Source organism: Erythrolamprus reginae, chromosome 9, assembly GCF_031021105.1.
Source record: "Erythrolamprus reginae isolate rEryReg1 chromosome 9, rEryReg1.hap1, whole genome shotgun sequence".
Lineage (NCBI taxonomy): Eukaryota > Metazoa > Chordata > Lepidosauria > Squamata > Dipsadidae > Erythrolamprus > Erythrolamprus reginae.
In genome coordinates, this window is record NC_091958.1 from 19,545,058 (window position 1) to 19,567,985 (window position 22,928).

General features: G+C 42.1%; 1 protein-coding gene across 1 annotated transcript in view; it reads left to right on the forward strand.

Moving 5' to 3' along the window:
- The window catches only part of VAT1L (vesicle amine transport 1 like), an 83,824-nt gene that overhangs the window by 16,387 nt on the left and 44,509 nt on the right, over positions 1–22,928 (forward strand). Inside the window, exons 2-3 of the mRNA XM_070760426.1 lie at positions 760–889; positions 11,408–11,623. Coding sequence (XP_070616527.1) covers positions 760–889; positions 11,408–11,623 — 346 coding nt within the window. The remainder of the gene's footprint in view (positions 1–759; positions 890–11,407; positions 11,624–22,928) is intronic.

Below are 22,928 nucleotides of genomic sequence, written 5' to 3' on the forward strand. Positions count from 1 at the left end.
CTCTTCCTAGTGTGGCATCTTTTTCCTCTGCCAACAGGAAGTCTGGCTTTCCCACCATAGAGTCTCCTCATGCGCGGCATCCTTTTTCCCCTCTACCAAAAGCCCTATCAATTGTGGTGCCGATGGGTGACAGGGAGCAGAGGGATGAAAGAGCCACATGTGGCTCCAGAGCCATGGGTTGCTGACCCCTGCCCAGTAATGGGTTCCTACTGGTAGGGGCCACACCATGGTGTTGTAGCAAAAATCAAGTTGCACATGAAGCTCCACCTGACTGGTGGGCAGGCGCATGTTACTTCAGGTTGTAAACTCTTCTTTCCTTTAGAAAAACTGCTAGGAAGTCATGTACATTGAACGAGATTTGCTGCTCAATCCATTGTTGGTGTTGCCTGCTTCTTTTAAGTTCTTGAAACTTCAAAGACAACATGCTGGTTTTGGGGGCAGGGAATGGGGGTTGGGGTGGGGGGAGGTTAATCAATGAAAGAAAATGTGTAAAGAGATTCCTATTTTTAACCAGAAATTATGATGGGAGAAGACAAAGAGAAATAAACAATATAACTTGAGTATTTTTTTCCTAAGAGTATCCCAAAAGACAAACAGTGAATTCAGCTTGGGGGAAGGGGGAATGAAAAGAAATCTCATGCAAAGAGCATTTTTGGGTTTTGGTGACTAAAATATGATTGTGAATGGCATGATAGGTTGTGTTTATCTTGGAATGTAGGCCTTCATATCTTCCCTTCTCATTCTTTTCCTCCCTTACAGCGGCTTAAATTTTATTGATCTGATGGTTCGCCAGGGGAATATTGATAATCCACCTAAAACACCACTTATACCAGGATTTGAATGCTCTGGAATTGTAGAAGCTCTGGGTGAAAATGTGAAAGGCTACGAGGTAATATGATGGTGCTTGAGAACAAAACAATACACCCATAAACCATGATTAACCGGTGGTTCTCAAACTGTGGTCCACAGACCTCTGAGGGGGGCACAATGTCATCAGAGGACATGTCCATAAAGGCTTGAAGAAATGTTATGATTTATGATAATGTTATGATAAGACCTAACCCAAGACAATACTAATAATAACAATAACAACAACAGAGTTGGAAGGGACCTTGGAGGTCTTCTAGTCCAGTGTTTCCCAACCTTGGCAACTTGAAGATATCTGGACTTCAACTCCCAGAATTCCCCAGCCAGCATTGCCAAGGTTGGGAAACACTGTTCTAGTCCAACCCCCTGCTTAGGCAGGAAACCCTACACTACTTCAGACAGATGGTTACCCAACATCTCCTTAACCACTTCCAGTGTTGGAGCATTCACACCTTTTGGAGGCAAGACATTGAATTAGGTCTTGGGAAATCTTGGCCAAGGTTCATGGCCACAAAAGGCATTTAAAGGAAGGTTTGTTGTGAAGAAAAAGTTAAGAACCACTGTGATACATGATGGTTAGTTTGGGTTTTATTATAATGTGATGTGTGTACGTACCTACCTATTGTTGCTTTGTGTTATGTGCAAATCAGGTTATTCAACAGACTGTCATTTAAATATCCTGGCATGCTACAGTGTCTTCCCGATGTTGAATTCTAAAGCAAGGGTCTCCAATGTTGGCCACTTTATAAATTGTGGACTTCAATTCCCAGAATTGCTCAGCCAGCTAGCTGAGGGTTTCTGGGAACTGAAGTCCACAATCGTAAAGTGCCCAGGGTTGGAGGCCCCGTTTTAAAGTATTGTGAATCAGTACCTCTTGATAAGGATATAGTAGAATCCCCCAAAATGGAACAAATCAATTAATCAGATAACAGTGAATTTCAAATGGTAGAGCACTTGATCATTAAGTGGTCTTGTACATAGATTCAGGTTGAACCATAAATAATAATAATAATAATAATAATAATTATTATTATTATTATTTATTAGATTTGTATGCCGCCCCTCTCCAAAGACTCGGGGTGGCTCACAGCAATAATAAAACAGTGTGACAATGTAAACAAATCTAATATTAAAAAGCATCTAAAAACCCCATCATTTAAAAACCATGCAACACACGCATACCATACATAAAAGCCTGGGGGAGATGTCTCAATTCCCCCATGCCTGGTGATAAAGGTGGGTCTTAAGTAATTTGTGAAAGACAAGAAGGGTGGGGGCAATTCTGACCTCTCTGGGGGGAATTGATTCCAGAGGGCCGGGGCCGCCACAGAGAAGGCTCTTCCCCTGGGGCCTGCCAGACGACATTGTTTAGTCAATGGGACCCGGAGAAAGCCAACTCTGTGGGACCTTATCAGCCGTTGGGATTCGTGCAGCAGAAGACAATCCCAGAGATATTCTGGTCCGATGCCATGTAGGGCTTTAAAGGTCATTACCAATACTTTTAATTGCGACCGGAAACTGATCGGCAGCCAATGCAAGCCACGGAGTGTTGGAGAGATGTGGGCGAACCTAGGTAACCCTGGTTTGTTTGCTTTTGGTATTAGAATAACATGTCCCCATTCCAATTTGTGTTCTATATCTACCAGGAGAATGGTTTTAAAATGGCTGGTTTCGAAATAGATCTAAATATAGCAGGTATATAAATATATATAAATACAAATATAGCAAATGCGCAGCAGCAGTGCTGTAAAAGCAGTTTTAGAAGGCTGGCATCATAACATAATTTTCTCTTGAAAAAACAAAAACAAAATAGGAGCGCTGTTGGTAATGTAGCCAAAGGAACATTTCCTGCATAGGAGAAAAGATGTGCAGTATTGCAGAAACAAACATCATCATCATCATCATCCCTTAATGACAATAGCTATGCTTGGTCTTAATAGAACATAGACTCTTTCAGGGCAAACTGAATAGGATGAAATTTAGAACGAAATAAGATGAAGCCCTCAGTATGAAACATGAAAAGCTAAGATAATGTAAAGGTGGGTCTCAAATTTACAACCCAATAAATCATTTTCAGGAAGGAAGGAAGGAAGGAAGGAAGGAAGGAAGGAAGGAAGGAAGGAAGGAAGGAAGGAAGGAAGGAGTTTGAGTTTAATCAGATTTGTATGCCGCCCCTCTCCGCAGACTCGGGGCGGCTCACAGCAATAGCAATACAATGTAAGACAAATCCAATATTTAAATTAATTTAAAAACACCACAAATTAAAACCAATCATACAAACTAGCGTACCATGCATAAATTTTATAAGCCTAGGGGGAGGGAACATGTCAATTCCCCCATGCCTGACGACAGAGGTGGGTTTTAAGGAGCTTACGAAAGGCTAGGAGGGTGGGGGCAACTCTGATATCTGGGGGGAGTTGGTTCCAAAGGGTCGGGGCCGCCACAGAGAAGGCTCTTCCCCTGGGTCCCGCCAAACAACAAAGGAAGGAAGGAAGGAGTGCGATGTACAGGTCTCAGTTGACAAGGACTTATCACTCCCATCTTATTTCAGAAGACATGGGATAGTAACAAGGGAGGCAAGAACAAACTAGACTGACAAAGGTGAGGAGGAAGGAAAAAAGAGGAAGTCGGCTTGCCTATGACCTAGAACAATGTTTCCCAAACTTGGTAACTTGAAGACATCTGGACTTCAACTCCCAGAATTCTGGGAGTTGAGGTCCAGACAACGTCAAGTTTATTATTTATTTTATTTATTATTTGGATTTGTATGCCGCCCCTCTCCGAAGACTAGCCAAGATTGGAAAACACTGACCTAGAAGATTACAACCTCCATTGCTGTAAACTCAGCAGAAGATCAGCTGTCTTAATCTGGGCAGTGTTGGCAGCTTGTCAGTGTTGTAGGGCTGAAGCTAGGTGACTGGAAAAGATGCCTAGGGGAGTGAACAATGGCATTTACTGGGTTCATCCAAGATACTCTAGGTCACTGGCCAAGGTAGCCTTGCTCCCTCTTCTTCTAAGGACACCTCAAATACATGTCTGCTTAGGAAGGTGATGGCAGAATCCAAGAACCTCTTTCTTTCTTTCTTTCTTTCTTTCTTTCTTTCTTTCTTTCTTTCTTTCTTTCTTTCTTTCTTTCTTTCTTTCTTTCTGCCTGCCTGCCTGCCTGCCTGCCTGCCTGCCTGCCTGCCTGCCTGCCTGCCTGCCTGCCTATCTATCTATCTATCTATCTATCTATCTATCTATCTATCTATCTATCTATCTATCATCTATCTGATTGGATTTATAGGCCGACTCTCTCCGAGGACTTGAGGCAGCTTACAACATATAAAAGAAAACAATCTGAGGCAATGTCATAAATCCAATTAAACTAAAATCCCCAATTATTAAAAAGTAAAGCATTCCCACTCAAACCACAACCATACATAACATTCATCGATCAGGGAGCTACAGTCTAATAACCCCAAGCCTGGCGGCATAGAAGAGTCTTTAAGCTCTCACGGAAGGTGGGGCAGTACGGATCTCTGGGGGGAGCTGATTCGAGAGGGATGGGCCCCCCACAAAGAAGGCTCTTCCCCAAGGCCCCACCAAATGACATTGCCTAGTTGATGGGACCTGGAGAAGGCCGACTCTGTGGGACCTAACTGGTCACTGGGACTCGTGGCTGAAGGCGGTCCTGCAAGTATTGTGGTCCGATGCCATGTAGGGCTTTATAGGTCATAACCAACACTTTTAATTGCATCTGGAAACCAATGGGCAACCAATGCAGTCTTTGGAGTGCTAGAGAGATATGGGCATGTCTAGGGAGGCCCATGATTACTTGCGTGCTGCATTTTGCACAATTTGTAGTTTCTAAACACTCTTCAAAAGTAGCCCCATGTAGAGAGCATTGCAGTAGTCGAACCTCGAGGTGATACGGGCATGAGTGACTGTGAGTAGAAACTCCCAGTCCAAATGCCCAACCTCTATTAGGAATTAGAAGGAAATGCCTCATTAGGAATTTCAGAGATTCACATTAAAACAGGGGTCCTTGCTTGCTTCCATCTAGACATTAACTGCAATGGTCCCATCTGCTCTCCACATAAGAACCAGCCACGCAGCCATCCCTGCTTCCAAGTGGCTTGTATAAAATAACCTAAAATATAGTTAGATTGAATAGTAAAAGTGCATCTATTTAATATATGTGTGCTTACTGCCCTTATTTCCTTCATTCTTGATTCATCAGAGATTTCATTGTTAAGGCCTTTGGGCTTTTGAGCTAGTTTCAAGCAACATTCAGGGCAATCGGAGTTTGAGATTCCAGCTGAAAAGGAAAAGCAATAATTTCTTTTTGGGCCCTAAATCTGTTTTTCTTTGAAAGTACAATGAGAAATAACCCCGGGGCTATTCAGACAATGAGGAGATAACTGCATTTGCCTCTGTGCAGACTGCAGTCAAGACAGTAACTTATGAATTGTTAAACTGTCTACTATATCAGCCTTAGTATTTGGCAGGAATAAATTTTACTTGTCTTACTGAACGAGAGTCTGCAGTCTTCCTTCTAAAACAAAATTAAAAGCAAGCCACCCTTTAAAAAATTACCAACTTCTCAGCAATAGCTATGGGTTGTAGAGTTTAAATGATGGCCTCTTTTATTATTTATTGTTTCAAGGTTGGCTTACTATATACAGTATACTCTGACATATATTTACAGTATATTTGTGTTTTATTGGCCAGGGGCTATAAACAAAATGAAGTTCAATGTAGAGAAAAGTAAAATCCTACACCTAGGTAAAAAGAAACCCCAAAACATACATACAAACTGGGTGAAACCACACTCAACACAAGTGACTGTGAGAGAGTTCTAGGAGTCTTGGTGGACAATTAATTAAATATGAGTCAGCAATGTACAGCAGCAGTGGCTAAAAAAGCCAACACAATCTTGAGTGGGATACAACACAATCAACAGAGGGATACAATCTAGGACTAAAGAGGTACTAACACCACATTATAATGCCCTTGTCAGACCACACCTAGAGTACTACGTTCAATTTTGGGCTCCACACTACAAACTCTGGAAAAAGTACAGAAGAGGGAAATTTCTCCTTAGTTCTAAGTTGCTTCTTTCCTTGTTTAGCTTCCACCCATTGCTTCTTGTTCTACCCTCAGGTGCTTTGGAGAATAGGTTGACTCCTTCTTCTTTGTGGCAACCCTTGAGATATTAGAACACTGCTCCCATGTCTCCCCTGGTCCTTCTTTTCATTAAACTAGCCATGCCAGTTCTTGCAACCGTTCTTCATACGTTTTAGCCTCTACTCCCCTAATCATCTTTGTCGCTCTTCTCTGCACTTTTTTCTAGAGTCTCAACATCCTTTTTGCATCATGGCGACCAAAACCAAATTAGGTTTTTTAAAAATCGCTTTTCGTCCAAGAAGCTTCTTCAGTTCAATCCGATTCATAAGAAGTTTCTTGGGTAAGAAATGAAACATTTTCAGAGAAGATAAACCAAGCCTTTTGAAAAAGCACCTTTGAGATAATCATAACCTGGATGATTGAGAATCTCCATAGACACCTAGCATGTTTTGTTAACTCAATTGACTGTAGTTTAACTCAGTCAACTGAAGTTCATTCTTCTTAAGCCAAGTAGACTTTTAACATATTGGGCAAACAAGCTAGTACAGTATATCCATTCAACTGAAATAACCAGTTATGGTTGCAAGAAATCTCACTCCAAATCTGCAATTCATCAACCAGTTGAATTAGTTTGTTTCCACTTTTTTGGAGAAGGACTGCAATTGAGATGTTCAACTTAAATTCTTAGCTTTCACCCATTGTATACAATGCTGTATCATTTTTAATATTTGTTAATAATGAAAGAAAGCAGGCTAACCATTTCATTTCACATAAAAAAATTCTACTTTTTGCTGATGGGGAAGAAGAGGTAGAGAAATAGAAATGTCATCCTGTTTCAGTAGCATTTTAAAGCGATCAGCAAATTTTACAAGTTTGTCATCTTTTCTGTATCCCAAGGCAGTTAAAATGTGGCACTACTCGAGATGCTATAAATGTTTCAGTGCTATAAACCTCTCAATCCAGCCCTACAGCCTTTGAGTGAAGACAAGTTGGGTTGTAAAAAAGTGCAGTAGAATTTGATCAAGATCGAAAAACACCGTTTCAAAATAAATGAATACCTGGGAGCTAAAAGGAGAGGTGCTTGCCGTTTCATTTTCTCATTTTGAAAGGTCACCCCCCAAAAGACACACAGAGTTAATAGAATTTGAGATTATCTATGATGGAAAGTATAATCACTGATTGAGTATTTAACAGCCTTTAACATTTAATAGGTGTCTTCGTTAAAAACAAAAGATAGGATTTGCGTCCAGTGTGGCCTATTTCAGTTCCCTGGACTGCTAGTTTATGAAAATAATATTTGATATTATTGAAAATGTACACGTAGATTCAAGTCAGCCTAGCTTGTGGTCGGTCTTTTTTTAAAGCACATTATGACAGTTGGGTGTCTTAATTCATCACTCAGCACTCAGCTGTTTTATTTGTCCATTTTAATCATGCTACAGTGCTTTGTTATTTAGTCAGCATTTATAACAGCAGTGAAGATCTCCAGCTTACCCAGATGTTGTTGGATTACAGCTCCATCTGTTTAAATGAAAATAGGGATGAGGGATGCTGGAAGTCAAAGTTGTACAACGTCCAAACTTGATCAAGTGCATTGACAGTGTCAATGGTCACTGTTTCTGTTTTGCATTTCGCAGCAACTACAAGGGTCGAACAGACAGTAACCCACCACATTTTTTTCTTCAATAATTATTTATTGAACACAATGGAACTTACACACAAGAAGGAACAATGTTTTTTCTACACTCCCGAGTGAGACACAAGGACACTTATGCCCTGTCGATATCACTCTTTGTTCTGGTCACAAAGCCATGTCCGCACTGTGCGAATCAACTCTAATGGCCTCACCCTCTGTGCCCAGCGACTAACCATACTTCTGTCGACTGCAGATTCTCCATAAACTGTACACAAATGTTTGTGAATGTTCCCAACAATTTCTTTCTTCACAGTGAGAAATTTAATGATGACATGCTGCTTGTAACGTACATCACTTACAGACGCCATTTCGAAACACTGCTGCAGCTACGCTATAGGTCTGAAGAAACACAAAATTTACATACACACTCCTGACAATTCAAATAATGTATATCTAAAGTTTTGCATTCATACCATTACTGTAGACTGAGGAAAAAATGTGGTTCATTAACTTTCTGGGCGACCCTCGTATCTCCCAACCTGGTAGACCAAGACTCTCCACTTTCTAAACAAATCCCAAATTGCAACCTATTTCAGTAACACTGGAATCCTGAGTAACCTCTAAAAAAACAAGCTCTCTTCAATATTTGTTTTTTTATTAAAGTTGTATGTTGTCCAGTTTCTCCACCAAGCACTTCTGGGCAGTTTACAATGTCATAAATAACAGAATAAATCAATTACAAGATTGACACGTTGCCACAAAAGCAGAAATATTAATATTAAAATGCATAAACCAATGCATAGATAGGGTTGAAATGAAATCTTGTCCTGGTCTGCTAGCCACCTTCAAAACGGGATAGTCGAAGCCAGTTATAAATATAACTATTAATAGAAATGAATTATATTAATATAATAACAAATTAATATAAATACGTAAGCTTGCTTCTACAACATGGGTAGAACTATACTACTCGACAGCTAGGCAGTCTTTGAAGCATGCAATTGTAGCTCGCATTAATGACGCCCAACTGTGCCATAACACTGTATTCCTGCTGGCTGACTACCAATTATTTCATCTGTCTTAATAATGCACTTCTCGGAAAAAGTACAATGGACCAAGCTAATTAAGTAACCAAAATAGTTTTATTTTAGATGAGCTCATGTGAAGAATCAGGGGGCTGTAGCAAAAGCCTTGAGTTGTTATCAATAGGCGAGTCAGCTTTGCAGTTTAATTTCATTTTCTTCCTCCAAAGCTGCAATTCTGTATTGACATCTGAATAAAACTGCACTGAGCGCTTCAACACGCTATGGTGAACGATAACAATTGAATCAATTAAAAATTGATTTTTGCTACTTTATATGGGAAAACTGTCTTCTTTTCCCTCTCCCCATATTTTATCGTATGAATAATTCAATATCAGCAAGGTAAGGAATGGATTGCTTCTTTAAAAACTATCAAAAGCAACCTGATAAAGTTGAATGTAGTGTAGGCAGAAGAATGCAGAGATACACATGTTGCCGTCTGAATCAAACAGTGTTCTCCGAAACACAATTCAGCATAGAGAAGCAGCTTATACATGAATTTAAATCCACAGATATTAAGAATGCCAGGAGGGGGTGGATATGCAATGACTGTTAAATACTTTTCATTTAAAATGTGGAGCATATAGGACTGATTTTGCTTTGGGGTTGGAATAAACCAGCTCTCTAAATTGGTTTAAACAATAAAGCACTGATTACTTTGAACTTTTGTTCCCAAAATACTGTATTATGGCAAGCATAGTTTTTATGATAAACTAGGAATCTCCAAACTTGGCAACATGGCTGGCTGAGGAATTCTGGAAATTGAAATGCTCAATTGCCAAATATGAAGATCTCTATGACAGAGTATTATCTGCACAATTCTTTTAGTTTCAAAAGAAAGAAGTCTCGGGCTCATTTGAGAAACTGAGTAGATCTGTTGCTCTGTTTTAGGAGAAAATATAGTCCTGCTCAGAGGAAAAATGGGGGGTAGAAATATGGTATTACAGTGTTCCCTCGATTTTCGCGGGTTCAAACTTCACGAAAAGTCTATACCACGGGTTTTCAAAAATATTAATTAAAAAATACTTTGTGGGTTTTTTCCCTATACCACGTTTTTTCCCGCCCGATGATGTCATGTGTCATCGCCAAACTTTCGTCTGCCTTTAATAAATAGTTTTGTAAATAAACTTTAATAAATAAACATGGTGAGTAATAATCTAAATGGTTTCTAAGGGAATGGGAAATTGCAATTTAGGGGTTTAAGGTGTTAAGGGAAGGCTTGTGACACTGTTCATAGCCAAAAATAGTGTATTTACTTCCGCATCTCTACTTCGCGGAAATTCGACTTTCGTGGGCGGTCTCAGAACGCATCCCCCGCAAAAATCGAGGGAACACTGTACAATAATAGCTGACATATTTCTACACATTTTACATCGTTCCTTTGCCCACAATGACTCTCATCTGCCCTCATAATATGTGGTTATAGCCTTGATCACTGGATGTTACAGTCACCAAGGGCTAACTACAGGGGTGAAATCCAGCAGGCTCTGACGGGCTTTGGAGAACCGGTAGAGGGAATTTTGAATAGTTCGGAGAAGCAGCAAACCCCACCTCTGGCTGGCCTCAGAGTGGGATGGGAATGGAGATTTTGCAGTATCCTTCCCCAGGAGTGGGGTGGGAATGGAGATTTTGCAGTATTCTTCCCCAGGAGTGGGTTGGAGTGGGGATTTTGCAGCATCCTTCCCCAGGAGTGGGTTGGAGTGGAGGTTTTGCAGTATCCTTCCCCAGGAGTGGGGTGGGAATGGAGATTTTGCAGTATCCTTCCCCAGGAGTGGGGTGGGAATGGAGATTTTGCAGTATCCTTCCCTGGAGTGGGGTGGGAATGGAGATTTTGCAGTATCCTTCCCCAGGATTGGGGTGGGAATGGAGATTTTGCAGTATCCTTCCCCAGGAGTGGGGTGGGAATGGAGATTTTGCAGTATCCTTCCCTGGAGTGGGGTGGGAATGGAGATTTTGCAGTATCCTTCCCCAGGAGTGGGTGGGAATGGAGATTTTGCAGTATCCTTTCCCAGGAGTGGGGTGGGAATGGAAATTTTGAAGTATCCTTCCCTAGGAGTGGGTTGGAATGGATATTTTGCAGTATCCTTCCCCAGGAGTGGGTGGGAATGGAGATTTTGCAGTATCCTTCCCCAAGTGTGGGGTGGGAATGGAGATTTTGCAGTATCCTTCCCCAGGAGTGGGTGGGAATGGAGATTTTGCAGTATCCTTCCCCAGGAGTGGGGTGGGAATGGAGATTTTGCAGTATCCTTCCCCAGGAGTGGGTGGGAATGGAAATTTTGCAGTATCCTTCCCCAGGAGTGGGGTGGGAATGGAGATTTTGCAGTATCCTTCCCCAGGAGTATGTGGGAATGGAGATTTTGCAGTATCCTTCCCCAGGAGTGGGTTGGAATAGAGATTTTGCAGTATCCTTCCCTAGGAGTGGGTTGGGAATGGAGATTTTGCAGTATCCTTCCCCAGTAGTGGGGTGGGAATGGAGATTTTGCAGTATCCTTCCCCAGGAGTGGGAAGGTAATGGGGAAGGAAGTGGGGAGGGAATATCCTTCCCCTGCCATGCCCACCAAGCCATGCCCACAGAAATAGTAGGGAATTTTTTTAAAATTTTGACCCTGGTTAACTGCCAATGTCTGAAACCAGCCTGTATTTTGGGGGATAACTTTGTTAGGACGATCCAGAAGACTGTAAGACCGATTGTATTTCTTCCCAACGGTTTCAGATTGGAGACCGAGTCATGGCCTTTACCAACTACAACGCCTGGGCTGAGGTGGTCTGCACACCGGTTGACTTTGTGTACCGCATTCCCGACGACATGAGCTTCTCTGAAGCAGCTGCCTTCCCCATGAACTTTGTAACGGCGTACATGATGCTCTTTGAAGTGGCCAACTTGCGAGAGGGCATGTCCGTGCTGGTCCATTCTGCGGGAGGCGGAGTGGTAAGTGGATTCCGTTTCACTTCGGTTCTATAAAACAATGTTTCCCAACCTTGGCAACTTGAAGATATCTGGACTTCAACTCCCAGAATCCCCCAGCCAGCATTTTCTGGCTGGGGGATTCTGGGAGTTGAAGTCCAAATATCTTCAAGTTGCCAAGGTTGGGAAACACTGCGATAAAGAATTAACAATTGTCGGTACAGAATTAATCATTACTATTGTTGTGGATTGTGCAGTTCCATCTTCTAGATCAGTGGTTCCCAATTTGGGGCCTATGCCCCATAATGTGTGTGGGGGGGCAATTTGACTTTTAATTGGGGCAATTGGAACCTTGTTTAAACCAAGTTGTTGTTGTTATTATTATGTCAATACAACACAGCAAACCAGATCACTATGCTGGATTTCGTATTTCATCACCAGTCGGGCACTTCGCAAGCACCTAGGACTGCGTGATGGAGCGGCGAATTATGTCTGCCGATCCCAGTAAAGCGGCCTTTTGCAATTGACAGGTGGAGATTTTGTCAATTCCGATGGTTTTCAAATGTCCGCTGAGATCCTTTGGCACTGCGCCCAGCGTGCCAAGTACTACTGGGACCACTTTCACTGGCTTATGCCAGAGTCATTGCTTTTAATTGGGGCAATTGGAACCTTGCTTAAACCAAGTTATTGTTGTAGTTGTTATTATTATTATTATCATCATCATCATCACCATCATCATCATCATTATTTTAGGCTTCCTCCACATGAGAAAGAGTTCACTTTTTGAATAGTAAGAATTATATATCACGGGAGGGGCAGCATCAGGATTTTAGAGATGCTTTTGTTGCATGGGCAAAAAAAAGGTTGGGAACCACTGTTCTACATTGAGAGGACCAGGTCAGTGATGGGCTGCTGCCGATGCGGGGCACTCTATAGGGTGGTAGTAAATTTGAGCATGCCTGTGCAGTTGCACATGACCGGCGTGCGCATGTGCACACACCCTATGCAATATATATGCAGGTAGCCAAATCTTGGCAATTTTTGCCTTTTTTTGCTTCCGCGCATGCATAGAAAGAAAGAAATTGGTGAAAATTGCAGAAATCTCTCACGCGAGATTTGGCTTCTGCGCATGTGCAGGAAGCCAAATCTCATGCCCGGACATGTGCGCAGACATGACAGATGCACGCATGACTGTGCCCGCCATCAGGAGTGTGCCAGGAGCGCACCAGTAGCACTGGCGGTGGGCAGCCCTCCGGTGAGCTAGATGTAAAAAAACCCACCAAACCATAGCAATAGCAATAGCATTTAGACTTACGTACCGCTTCATCCTGCTTTTACAGTCCTCTCTAAGCAGTTTACAGAATCAGCCTCTGGCCCCCAACAATGGAAGGCTGAGTCAACTTTGAGCCGGTGGTGAGATTTGAACTGCTGAACTCCAGCTAGCAGTTTGCTAAAGTAGCCTGCTGTCACTCTAACCACTGCACAACCCTGGTTCCCGGCAACCACATAAAAATCTCCCCTTCCCAAAAGAAAGTGCTTTCAAGTGGGGGTTACGTCATGTAAATAGAGGAAAAAGATACCAGAATTTCAATTTCACTATAAATAGGATTGGATACAAAGCAGTTGTTGGAATTCATTCTCTTTAGCAGATTTTGTGTACTTTAAAGCCATATGTGCTGTTTGCAAGCCCAGCTTGTGGAAAGAAAACTGGCACCTCGACCAAGAAAGTCTGTAATGACTTCCTTTCAGAATAAAATAGAAGAATAACTATTGGCTTGTGAATCCTGGCTCCTAATCTGTGGATATTGGTGAAAACGGGATGAGCTGGTTAAATTAAAATGGAGAAAGAGCAACAGGAGCTTCCAAAAGCGAATGTACATAGACTTTCCATGTAGAACTAGAGATACTCAATTGAATAGTTTTTGGAATAATCTTAACAGGATTTTATGAAAAAATATTTTTTAAAGTAGAGATATTCAATGTTTCCAAATGTAAAATAATGCACTTGGGGAAAAGGAATCCTCAATCTGAGTATTGTATTGACAGTTCTATGTTAGCAAAAACTTCAGAAGAAAAAGATTTAGGGGGCACAATCTGATGTTAGTTGGGGGAAAGATCAAAAGCAACGTGAAAAAATATTATTTTACTAAAAGAGTAGTAGATACTTGGAACAAACTTCCAGCAGATGTGGTTAGTAAATCCATAGTAACTGAATTTAAACATGCCTGGGATAAACATGCCTGGGATAAACAAACCCAAAGATAAAATACAGGAAATAGTATAAAGGAAGACTAGATGGACCATGAGATCTTTTTCTGCCGTCAATCTTCTATGTTTCAATGATATGTCACAAAGGGCTTTGGAAAATAGAGATGTTAGCTTTATCTAGGGCAGGGGTGTCTAACTGAAGGCTCAGGGGCCGGATTTGGCCTACGGGGTGCTTAGATCTGGCCCACGGGGCTGTGATGCAAAAAGCGAAGGACCAGCTCGCACTGCCTCTGCCAGTGAAAACAGAGCTTGCAAGGGCCACAGGCAACACTCCCAAGCTCCATTTTCACTGGCAGATGGTTTCAGGAGGCTGTCACAGCTGAAAACGGAGCCTATTTTGGCTGGCAGAGCACTGGAACCACCACAGGTGCCTCTAACTTGAGTGATGTTGAGCTGGCCATACCCACCCTATCCATGCCCACCAGGTGGGGGTTCCAATTACTAGCCACTACCTGTATGCTCTCCAGGATTGTCGAGGGCGTGTGCATGTCCAATGCATGCGCACATCCGTTGGTGTGAGATTTTGCTTCAGTGCATGCGCAGCAAGCGAAATCTCACACAAGGATGCTCGTGCATGTGAGATTTTGCCAATTTTCGGTGATCTCTTTGCTTCGGTTCATGCGCAGAAGTAAAAAAACACCAAAAATCGGTGAAATCTTGAATGCACAAGTGTCCTTGTGTGAGATTTCGCTTTTGCATGTGCAGAAGTCAAATCTTGCATAGGCGCATGCATGCACACATTGGGGCGTGGAAATGCATGCACATCTCGGTTTCCACTATCCAGAACCTCGATCCCAGCCGTACTGGCTGCAGCCTGATGCCCACCCCAGCCCCTTAAGGTTAAACACAACCCTGATGCGGCCCTCAATGAAATTGAGTTTGACACCACTGATCTAGGCCAAAATCTTGATCACGTAAGTTATAAACTGTCTAACAAAGACAATAAAATAAATACAATAACCCATGTTAACTCTGTACTTGTGATGGCGAACCTATGGCATGCGTGCCACAGGTAGTACATGGAGCCATATCTGAAGGCACACGAGGTCTTGCCCTATGTCAGCTCCAGTGCGCATGGCCAGTTGATTTTCGGCCTTCTTGAGGAACTGGGGGGAGACCATTTTCGCTCTTCCAGAGCCTGTGGATGGTGAAAAATGGACCCAACAGATCAATCGGAGATACTGAGATTTCAGTTAGGCCTATGTGAATGCACATGGTGTGTGTAGCATGTTTGGCGGGTTGTGCGCACATGCGCAGGGGGAGGATATTGCATTATGGGTGTAAGCAGAGGTGCTCGCATCTTTTTGGCACCTGAGCAAAAAAAGGTTCACCGTCACTACTCTGTACCCTTGTTCAATGTTCGATGATTACTCCCGAGTCATTGCAATAAAGGTCTGGAGTTATAATCTCATGATATTGTAATTTTGCATAAACAAAGAAGACATTTATTTGTCTCAAGTATTTCCTTCCTTCTCCTAAACTCCGCCAAACTCCCAAAAAGTCTCCTCACCCAAATGCAAGCCATTCAAATCATTTGAAAAGAAATTGGGTTCAAGAGAAGGAGTTACTGAATTCCTTGGGAGCGGAACTGTTTATCCGTTATTTGCAAATAACACCATACAGTCATGTAGTTAAAATAACAAAGAGTTGCAAAAAAAAAAGGAAAGGTCAGTTTAGAGACTCCCACACTAGCTCATGGCAGGAAAAATATCTGCAGCGGCACCATCCGAAACAATTATTGCCTATAAAGCTGGTTTATAAAAAATGCAAGGGAGTAGGCACTGGACGTAGCCCCAGGAAGGTGATTTGTAGGCTGGTGTGGATAACATATTCCAGGGCTTTAATGTCTACCAGGAGGGAGGACAGGCAAAGTACCCCATTTATTTCCAAATGTCATGGGCGTTCTTGAGCCATCCAGTAAAACAATGGAGGCCCTGTAGCACAAGAATCTTGGACTTTGTTTTGCATTCATGAAAAGTTCCATGTCATTGTTCCAAATCCTCCAAACATTCCAGGAGCACATGCTATCTTGCAACATCAAAAGTGTGGGAAGCCTTTTGTAGTCTTGGACCAATTGATTTATGGAGAGTTCTCCATTGGTTGCCTTGCAAGAAAAGCAGTCCAGGAGATGGGTGAGCGGTAGGGTCAATAATGGACTGCTGCCCCCATGGGGGGGGGCAGGACAGGACGCAGTGGGGGTAGTAGGTTTATGCACTATTTTTTGAATTAATAATAATAATAATAATAATAATAATAATAATAATAATAAGAAGAAGAAGAAGAAGAAGAAGAACAACAACAACAACAACAACAACAACAACATCATCATCATCAACAACAACAACCACACAAATCAACTAAAATTGAATGGGGTCCAAAGACAGGCTTCAAAAATGGTAGAAGGTCTTAAGCATAAAACGTATCAGGAAAGACTTCATGAACTCAATCTGTATAGTCTGGAGGACAGAAGGAAAAGGGGGGACATGATCAAAACATTTAAATATGTTAAAGGGTTAAACAAGGTTCAGGAGGGAAGTGTTTTTAATAGGAAAGTGGACACAAGAAAAAGGGGGCACAATCTAAGGTTAGTTGGGGGGAAAGATCAGAAGCAACGTGAGAAAATATTATTTTACTGAAAGAGTAGTAGATGCTTGGAACAAACTCCCAGCAGACGTGGTTGGTAAATCCACAGTAATTGAATTTAAACATGCCTGGGATAAACATCCATCCATCCTAAGATAAAATACGGTACAGGAAATAGTATAAGGGCAGACTAGATGGACTATGAGGTCTTTTTCTGCCATCAATCTTCTATGTTTCTATGTTGTGCCATTGATAGAAGTAATTGTTTTGTCCAGAAAGTCCAGTTGCCTCTTGGGGAAAAAAAAGCACCTTTGGGACAACCATAGCAATAGCATTTAGACTTATATATCGCTTCATAGTACTTTTACAACCCTATCTAAGCGGTTTACAGAATCAGCATATTGCCCCCAACAATCTTGGTCCTCATTTTACCCACCTCGGAAGGATGGAAGGCTGAGTCATCCTTGAGCCGGTGGTGAGTTAGCTGAAGTAGCCTGCAGTGCTGTCACTCTAACCACTGCACCATCCTAGTTCTATTTGGATGATTGAGAATCTCTATAGACATTCTGTGAATTCTTGTGTTCATTTTCCTGGTCAGAATTGATTGCAATTCAGATTCTTGTATCTTCTTTATTACAAACCTTCCGTCTCTGTAAACCACTTTCCCCCATTATCTTGTTTTGCCATGGAACTTTATTTATTGTTTTAAGTTTATTTACATTGACTTTTTTGTAATCCAAGATACACGTTCAACTCCACTGAAGCTTTCCCCCTTAATAACAAGCATCTAACATTACACAATCACTTCCCCCACTTCTCTTCCTTTCACTTCATCCATTCTCTGTTAGAAAATATTCAATTAGAAGAAAATTAGATACCTAGATGACAAAATTAGAGATCAAGGTTGGGGTGGGGGTTGGATTGACACCGGAAATAATTAATTGGAAACTTATAAGTTTGGGGGAAATTAATTATAAATAATGTACTAACTCGATACTGTTTTTATTATAATATGAAAATATTCTAAAATGTATTGAAGAGGTTTGTATGGAGAAAACAAAATTACAACCCCACCCTACCCCAAAAATGAAACTATTTAGGGGACAAGTGAAAATACGTGGACTTTGCTTCACCCTCTAAAAAGAGAAGTCTCCAAAATCATTGACTTGAATGAAGTAGCTGGGATCCAACTACTTGTCTTGAAGGGCTGTTGTCTTGAAGGGCTTAGTTGGGATCTATGTCTGGATGCTCAATGAATGAACTAGGGAATCAATTCAATTACTGGAAAACAAGAGACTTTAAGGCAGCTATTGATATTTTAAAGCCACATTATGATTTAAAAAAGGAAAGTGGTTTAAAGCCATCCAAATCTAGGGGGGGGGGGGCAATTTAAATGGTTAATGATGGTATTTAAGGCCCTGTCCTCAAACACACCAAGTTTCTTTGCAACCTATTTATCTTGGTATACACCATTGAGGGACTTACATTCAGCCTGGAAGGGTTGGTTGAGTGTTCCCACAGACACATACTGCAACATCAAAATTGTGGGCCTTTCAAGATCTGGCCCAATGCCTGTGGAGCAATCTACCCTTAGAGCTTCAGGTAGAGGATAATCTTCTCTGTTTCCGCAAGGCATTAATTCCTCTTTGATTCAGCAGATTGAAACATCCTTGTTTTGGGGATCAGCAAGAGGGGAAGACATTGGAGAGGTTGGGAAGGTTGTTAACAAGTTTTGTGGTTTTATTAGTTGTGTTTTAGTTAAGTGTGTGTATTACCTACTGTCTGTCTTTGGTAGTTGTATATGGCTTGCTGCTATGCCTTTTGTTAAAAGGGCATTATAAACAAATGTTTATTATTGTTATTGTTATTAATACCCTGTTTCCCCGATAGTAAGACACCCCCGATTGTAAGACGTATCGGGGGTTTCAGGGGGGTTGGCTAATATAAGCCGTACCCCGAAAGTAAGACATATGTCTTACTTTCGGGGAAACACGGGGGTATTGCCGGGGGGGGAGCCCGATGACGTCGCTTCCAAGCTCCCCGCGCGCCCCTCGCCTTCGCCTCGCCGCGGCGCCACCGCTTCTTCCCCGGCTTGGCAAAGCGAAGGACGGCGCTGGTCCGAAGCGAGCCGAGCGGGCGGCGGCTTGCAGTGAAGGCGCTCATCCCAGCAACCGAGTCCTGCCGAGTCCTCCCCTCCAGACACACGCTTCCCTGACACGCGTCTGTGGCTCCACGCGTGCACGCCGCTTGGAGCCCTGAGGTTGAACTTGGAAAAGGGCTCACGAGGCTCCTGTCCCGCGGCTGCCCTTCTGGACTCTGGGGAGATGCCTTCGGGAACGCGACCCTTTCAATTTTTTTCCAATGTAAGACATACCCCGAAAGTAAGACGTAGTGGGGCTTTTGGGGGTAAAAAGAAAGTAAGACACTGTCTTACTTTCGGGGAAACACGGTACTAGAAAAAATTCAAGTCAATGCAACCAATAAACTGAAGGTTTCATGAAATGCTAGAATAGATTAGAACAGGGGTGTCAACTCAATTTCATTGAGAGCTGCATCATGACTGTGTTTGATCTCAGAGGGCCAGGTGTGTGTGGTTGGGGTGTGTGTATGACCATGGCACGCCCTCCCAACGCCCCATTTTTGGCTGTGACAGCCTCCTGCATCTCTCCGCTAGTGAAAATGGGCGCCATCCCATTTTCACTGGCAGAGGCACCGCAGGCTGATCTTTGGCTGTTTCCAGGCCGACATTGTGGGCCAGATCTAAGTACCATGCAGGCAGGATCTGGCCCCTGGGCTTTGAGTTTGATAGCCCTATACTAAAAGATCTCTTCCCTCTATCTCAGTGCCATTAGTGCAATTGAGATTTTTTTGGGGGTGTGGGGAACCATTGTGTCCCAGTGCAGAGTCCCCTTAGAAATGATGCACACACCATTTTTGGCAAACAATCCCATTTACTATAAATAAATCATCTTATTGGCTATGATAAAAAGTTCATACAAAACGGAAAGATTGTTTTCTCAGTAAGTCAAAATGTTACTTTCTCTTCTTAAGAGCTGGCCCGATATCAAACCCCCAAAGTAAACAGGCAATTAAATCCACAATTATCAAAACTCACAGAAGTTGGCCGACAGCCCAGTACTAATTATTTTCACAGAACGATAATCCAGAATTCAGAAAACAGGAATGAATCAACCACGTTGTCTCCAGCAAGTGACTCTATATATTTACACCTTAAATAGCCTCAGGGTGTGTCCCATTAGCCTTCAGCACTACTCACGAGGGGACCTCCTCCTACAGAGCCAGTCATGCCTACTAGCTGCCCTGTGTGCCCTAGCATCAAATAGAGGCTCCTCCTCTTTTCCTGAGTCACTCAGCTCAAACTGAGGAGGTGCAGAAGGCCCTGGTTGGCTTTCAACCTCTGGTACCGAACAATCCTCACTATCAGATTCAGGTGCCAGGTGCATGGGATGAACTGGCCGTGCCACAATGATCTCCTGGTTCTTCTGTATCCGTGACCAGCTGCGTGGGATGCGGGCAGGCCACAACAGGGAACATTTTGCCTTTTTATCTTTCCAAAAATCTCTGAAGACTTGGATCTTCTTCCAAACATTGGGGCTAAGTCAAGAGGTCCACAATATGAGTGGTCTGTCATCTGATGGGAAGGGTCTGGTTTATTTGTTCCAAAACGTTGTTTTCTATGGGTTATTATGAGACACCTAAAATCATTGCGGGAAGTAGGTCCCCCATCATTTCTTTAAATACATTTTGTTTAGTAAGAGCTGGATATGTGACGCAAGGAAGGCTTGGAGATTATTATACATCATCAGAGTCATTTTGAGGGGGTGAGGTGGGCAACAATATAAGCTTAATAAATAAATTTCAAAGATGAGAGGTTGCATGGTGCAGCTATTTGCACTGAATCATGATTATTATATTCAACATGATTATGATATTGGAAAATCGGCATCTGGAATGGCTAAGAGTTGGTTCTTTTTCATCTCTCTGGACAAGATTTCCAAAGATCTTGGCTAAAACCTACAACCTGAAAATCTTTCTTTTGCTCATGAATATCTGATCACCATCTCTACCAAGTACTGTCAACAATTAGGGATCTGATCACTCTTCATCCCAGCAAGCACCTAAAAAAGTCTAATTTCTAATGGATTGGGGTGCCTCTTGACTAATTTGGGAATAAATATAGTATAAAGATAGGGGCATGGTGGCTCAGGGGGTAAGATGCTGAACTTGTCAGTCAGAAGGTCGGTAGTTCAGTGATTTGAATCCCTAGTGCTGCATTACGAAGCGAGCTCCGACTACTTACCGCAGCTTCTGCCAACCTAGCAGTTCCAAAGCATGTTACAATGCAAGTAGAAAAATAGGGACCATCTTTGGTGGGAAAGTAACAGCGTCCTGTTAGCCGGGGTGGCGCAGCAAGTAGAGTGCTGTACTGCAGGCCACTGAAGCTGACTGTAGATCTGTTGGTCAGCGGTTCAAGTCTCATCACCGGCTCAAGGTTGACTCAGCCTTCCATCCTTCTAAGGTGGGTAAAATGAGGACCCGGATTGTGGGGGCAATATGCTGGCTCTGTTAAAAGGTGCTATTGCTAACATGTTGTAAGCTGCCCTGAGTCTAAGGAGAAGGGGGGCATAAAAATCAAACAAACAAATAAATAAATAAATAAATAAACAAACAAACAAACAAACAAATAAATAAATTCCCCACTGGGCTAATACTCAATGTTAGAATACCAAACTTCAAACAGAATATATGTGGCAGTGGTGGTTGTTCAGCCAATAACACAGACCAATATAGTAAAGGTATAAATATTCACAATGTATACAGAATAGACTAACCAGCATATACAGTCAGCTATACACATATCCAGATTAAGCAATCATATACAGTTCTAAACATACAGCACTAATCATTAATATTAGACACAGTTCCACACAATACAATAATACAATCCATAGACCAATGTTTAGCACACAGTAGGCACATCGACCAATATTTAGAACACACCAATATAGTATATTGGTGGTTGGTTTCTTAAATTGGGTTTTTTTAAATTACTTTTAATATTAGATTTGTTTATATTGTCTTTTTACTGTTTTTAGCCACCCTGAGTCTACGGAGAGGGGCGGCATACAAATCTAATAAATAAATAAATAAATAAAATAAATATTATTAGCACACAGCAATATTTTAGCACGCAGCAGTATTAAGCACACAGCTATATCTTTTAGCACACAGTAATATAGCAAGCATTATCAAGACTAACCACAATAGCCGCCCACAACCAACAATATAATGCAATACAATAGAGACCCAATAGAGAACAACACATCTGTCTCCCTTTTATGGATAATTGCAGCCTAGCTCTTAAAGTAACATTATTGCAGCCTAGCACTTAAATTAACATTATACTATTTCCACCAAACATATATTACTGGTCAGTTCACATATTGACAAACGCAACCAATGCAGTACATAGTACTGACATGTTCCATGCACCTTTGGCGTTTAGTCATGCCAGCCACATGATCACGGAGACATCTTCGGACAGTGCTGGCTCTTCGGCTTTGAAACAGAGATGAGCAGCACCCCCTAGAGTCAGGAATGACTAGCACATATGTGCAAGGGGAACTTATCCATTAAAGTATAAAGGGGGAAATCAGGTCATTTGATTTTTATTTATTTCGCTTCCACCCAGTAACCCAGTTTCTCCCTCCTTTGTGAGAAGAAGAACTTTCCTTCTAGGAATGTTATTTGGATGCAAGTACTAATCCTGTCTTCCCCTATGAACAAAACTGGGAAATCTATCAACAGGGAAGGTATTTGTGTGTGCGCATTTTACAGGGATGCTGCCTAAGCATGTTCATTTTTCATAACCAAGAAGCCGATTCTGTCACATTTCCACTTCACTCTGCAAATGATGCCTATAAAATATATATTAAAATGGAAGGCATAATGCAAAACTCTACTTGCCATCAATATTTTAAACATGGAATCCCTTTGCTATGTGGGGAAACCCTCCTGAATATTCCTATTTTTATATATGGTTATTGAGCCAAAGCTGCGTTGCCAGATCTCCAAGGAGTTACTAAGTTAGTAGTTCCACTTTGTTCACACGGCTAGTAAATATCTGAATCAGGGCACTTTGCTTTAAAACTGGAAAAACTTGATGAAATTTTTCTACATTGCCCTCCCCAGACTCATAGAGCTTGGGGGAGAGCAAAAAAACAGGCCTTTCGGTTCAACCAGAACGAAATGCTCTAAACTTGGGGAAAACAGGCATGTCAATGCGTGCCGGGAGCGGAGACGGGTGTCACACCTGGATGCGCGGGAGGGTGCATGGAATTATGGGTGTGAGGCAGTGATGGGCTGCCAAACCTTTTATTGCCACAATGTGGGCGTGGCTAATTGTGTGGGTGTGGGTTGATGGTCATATGACCGGGCAGGAGTAGCTTGCCGGCCA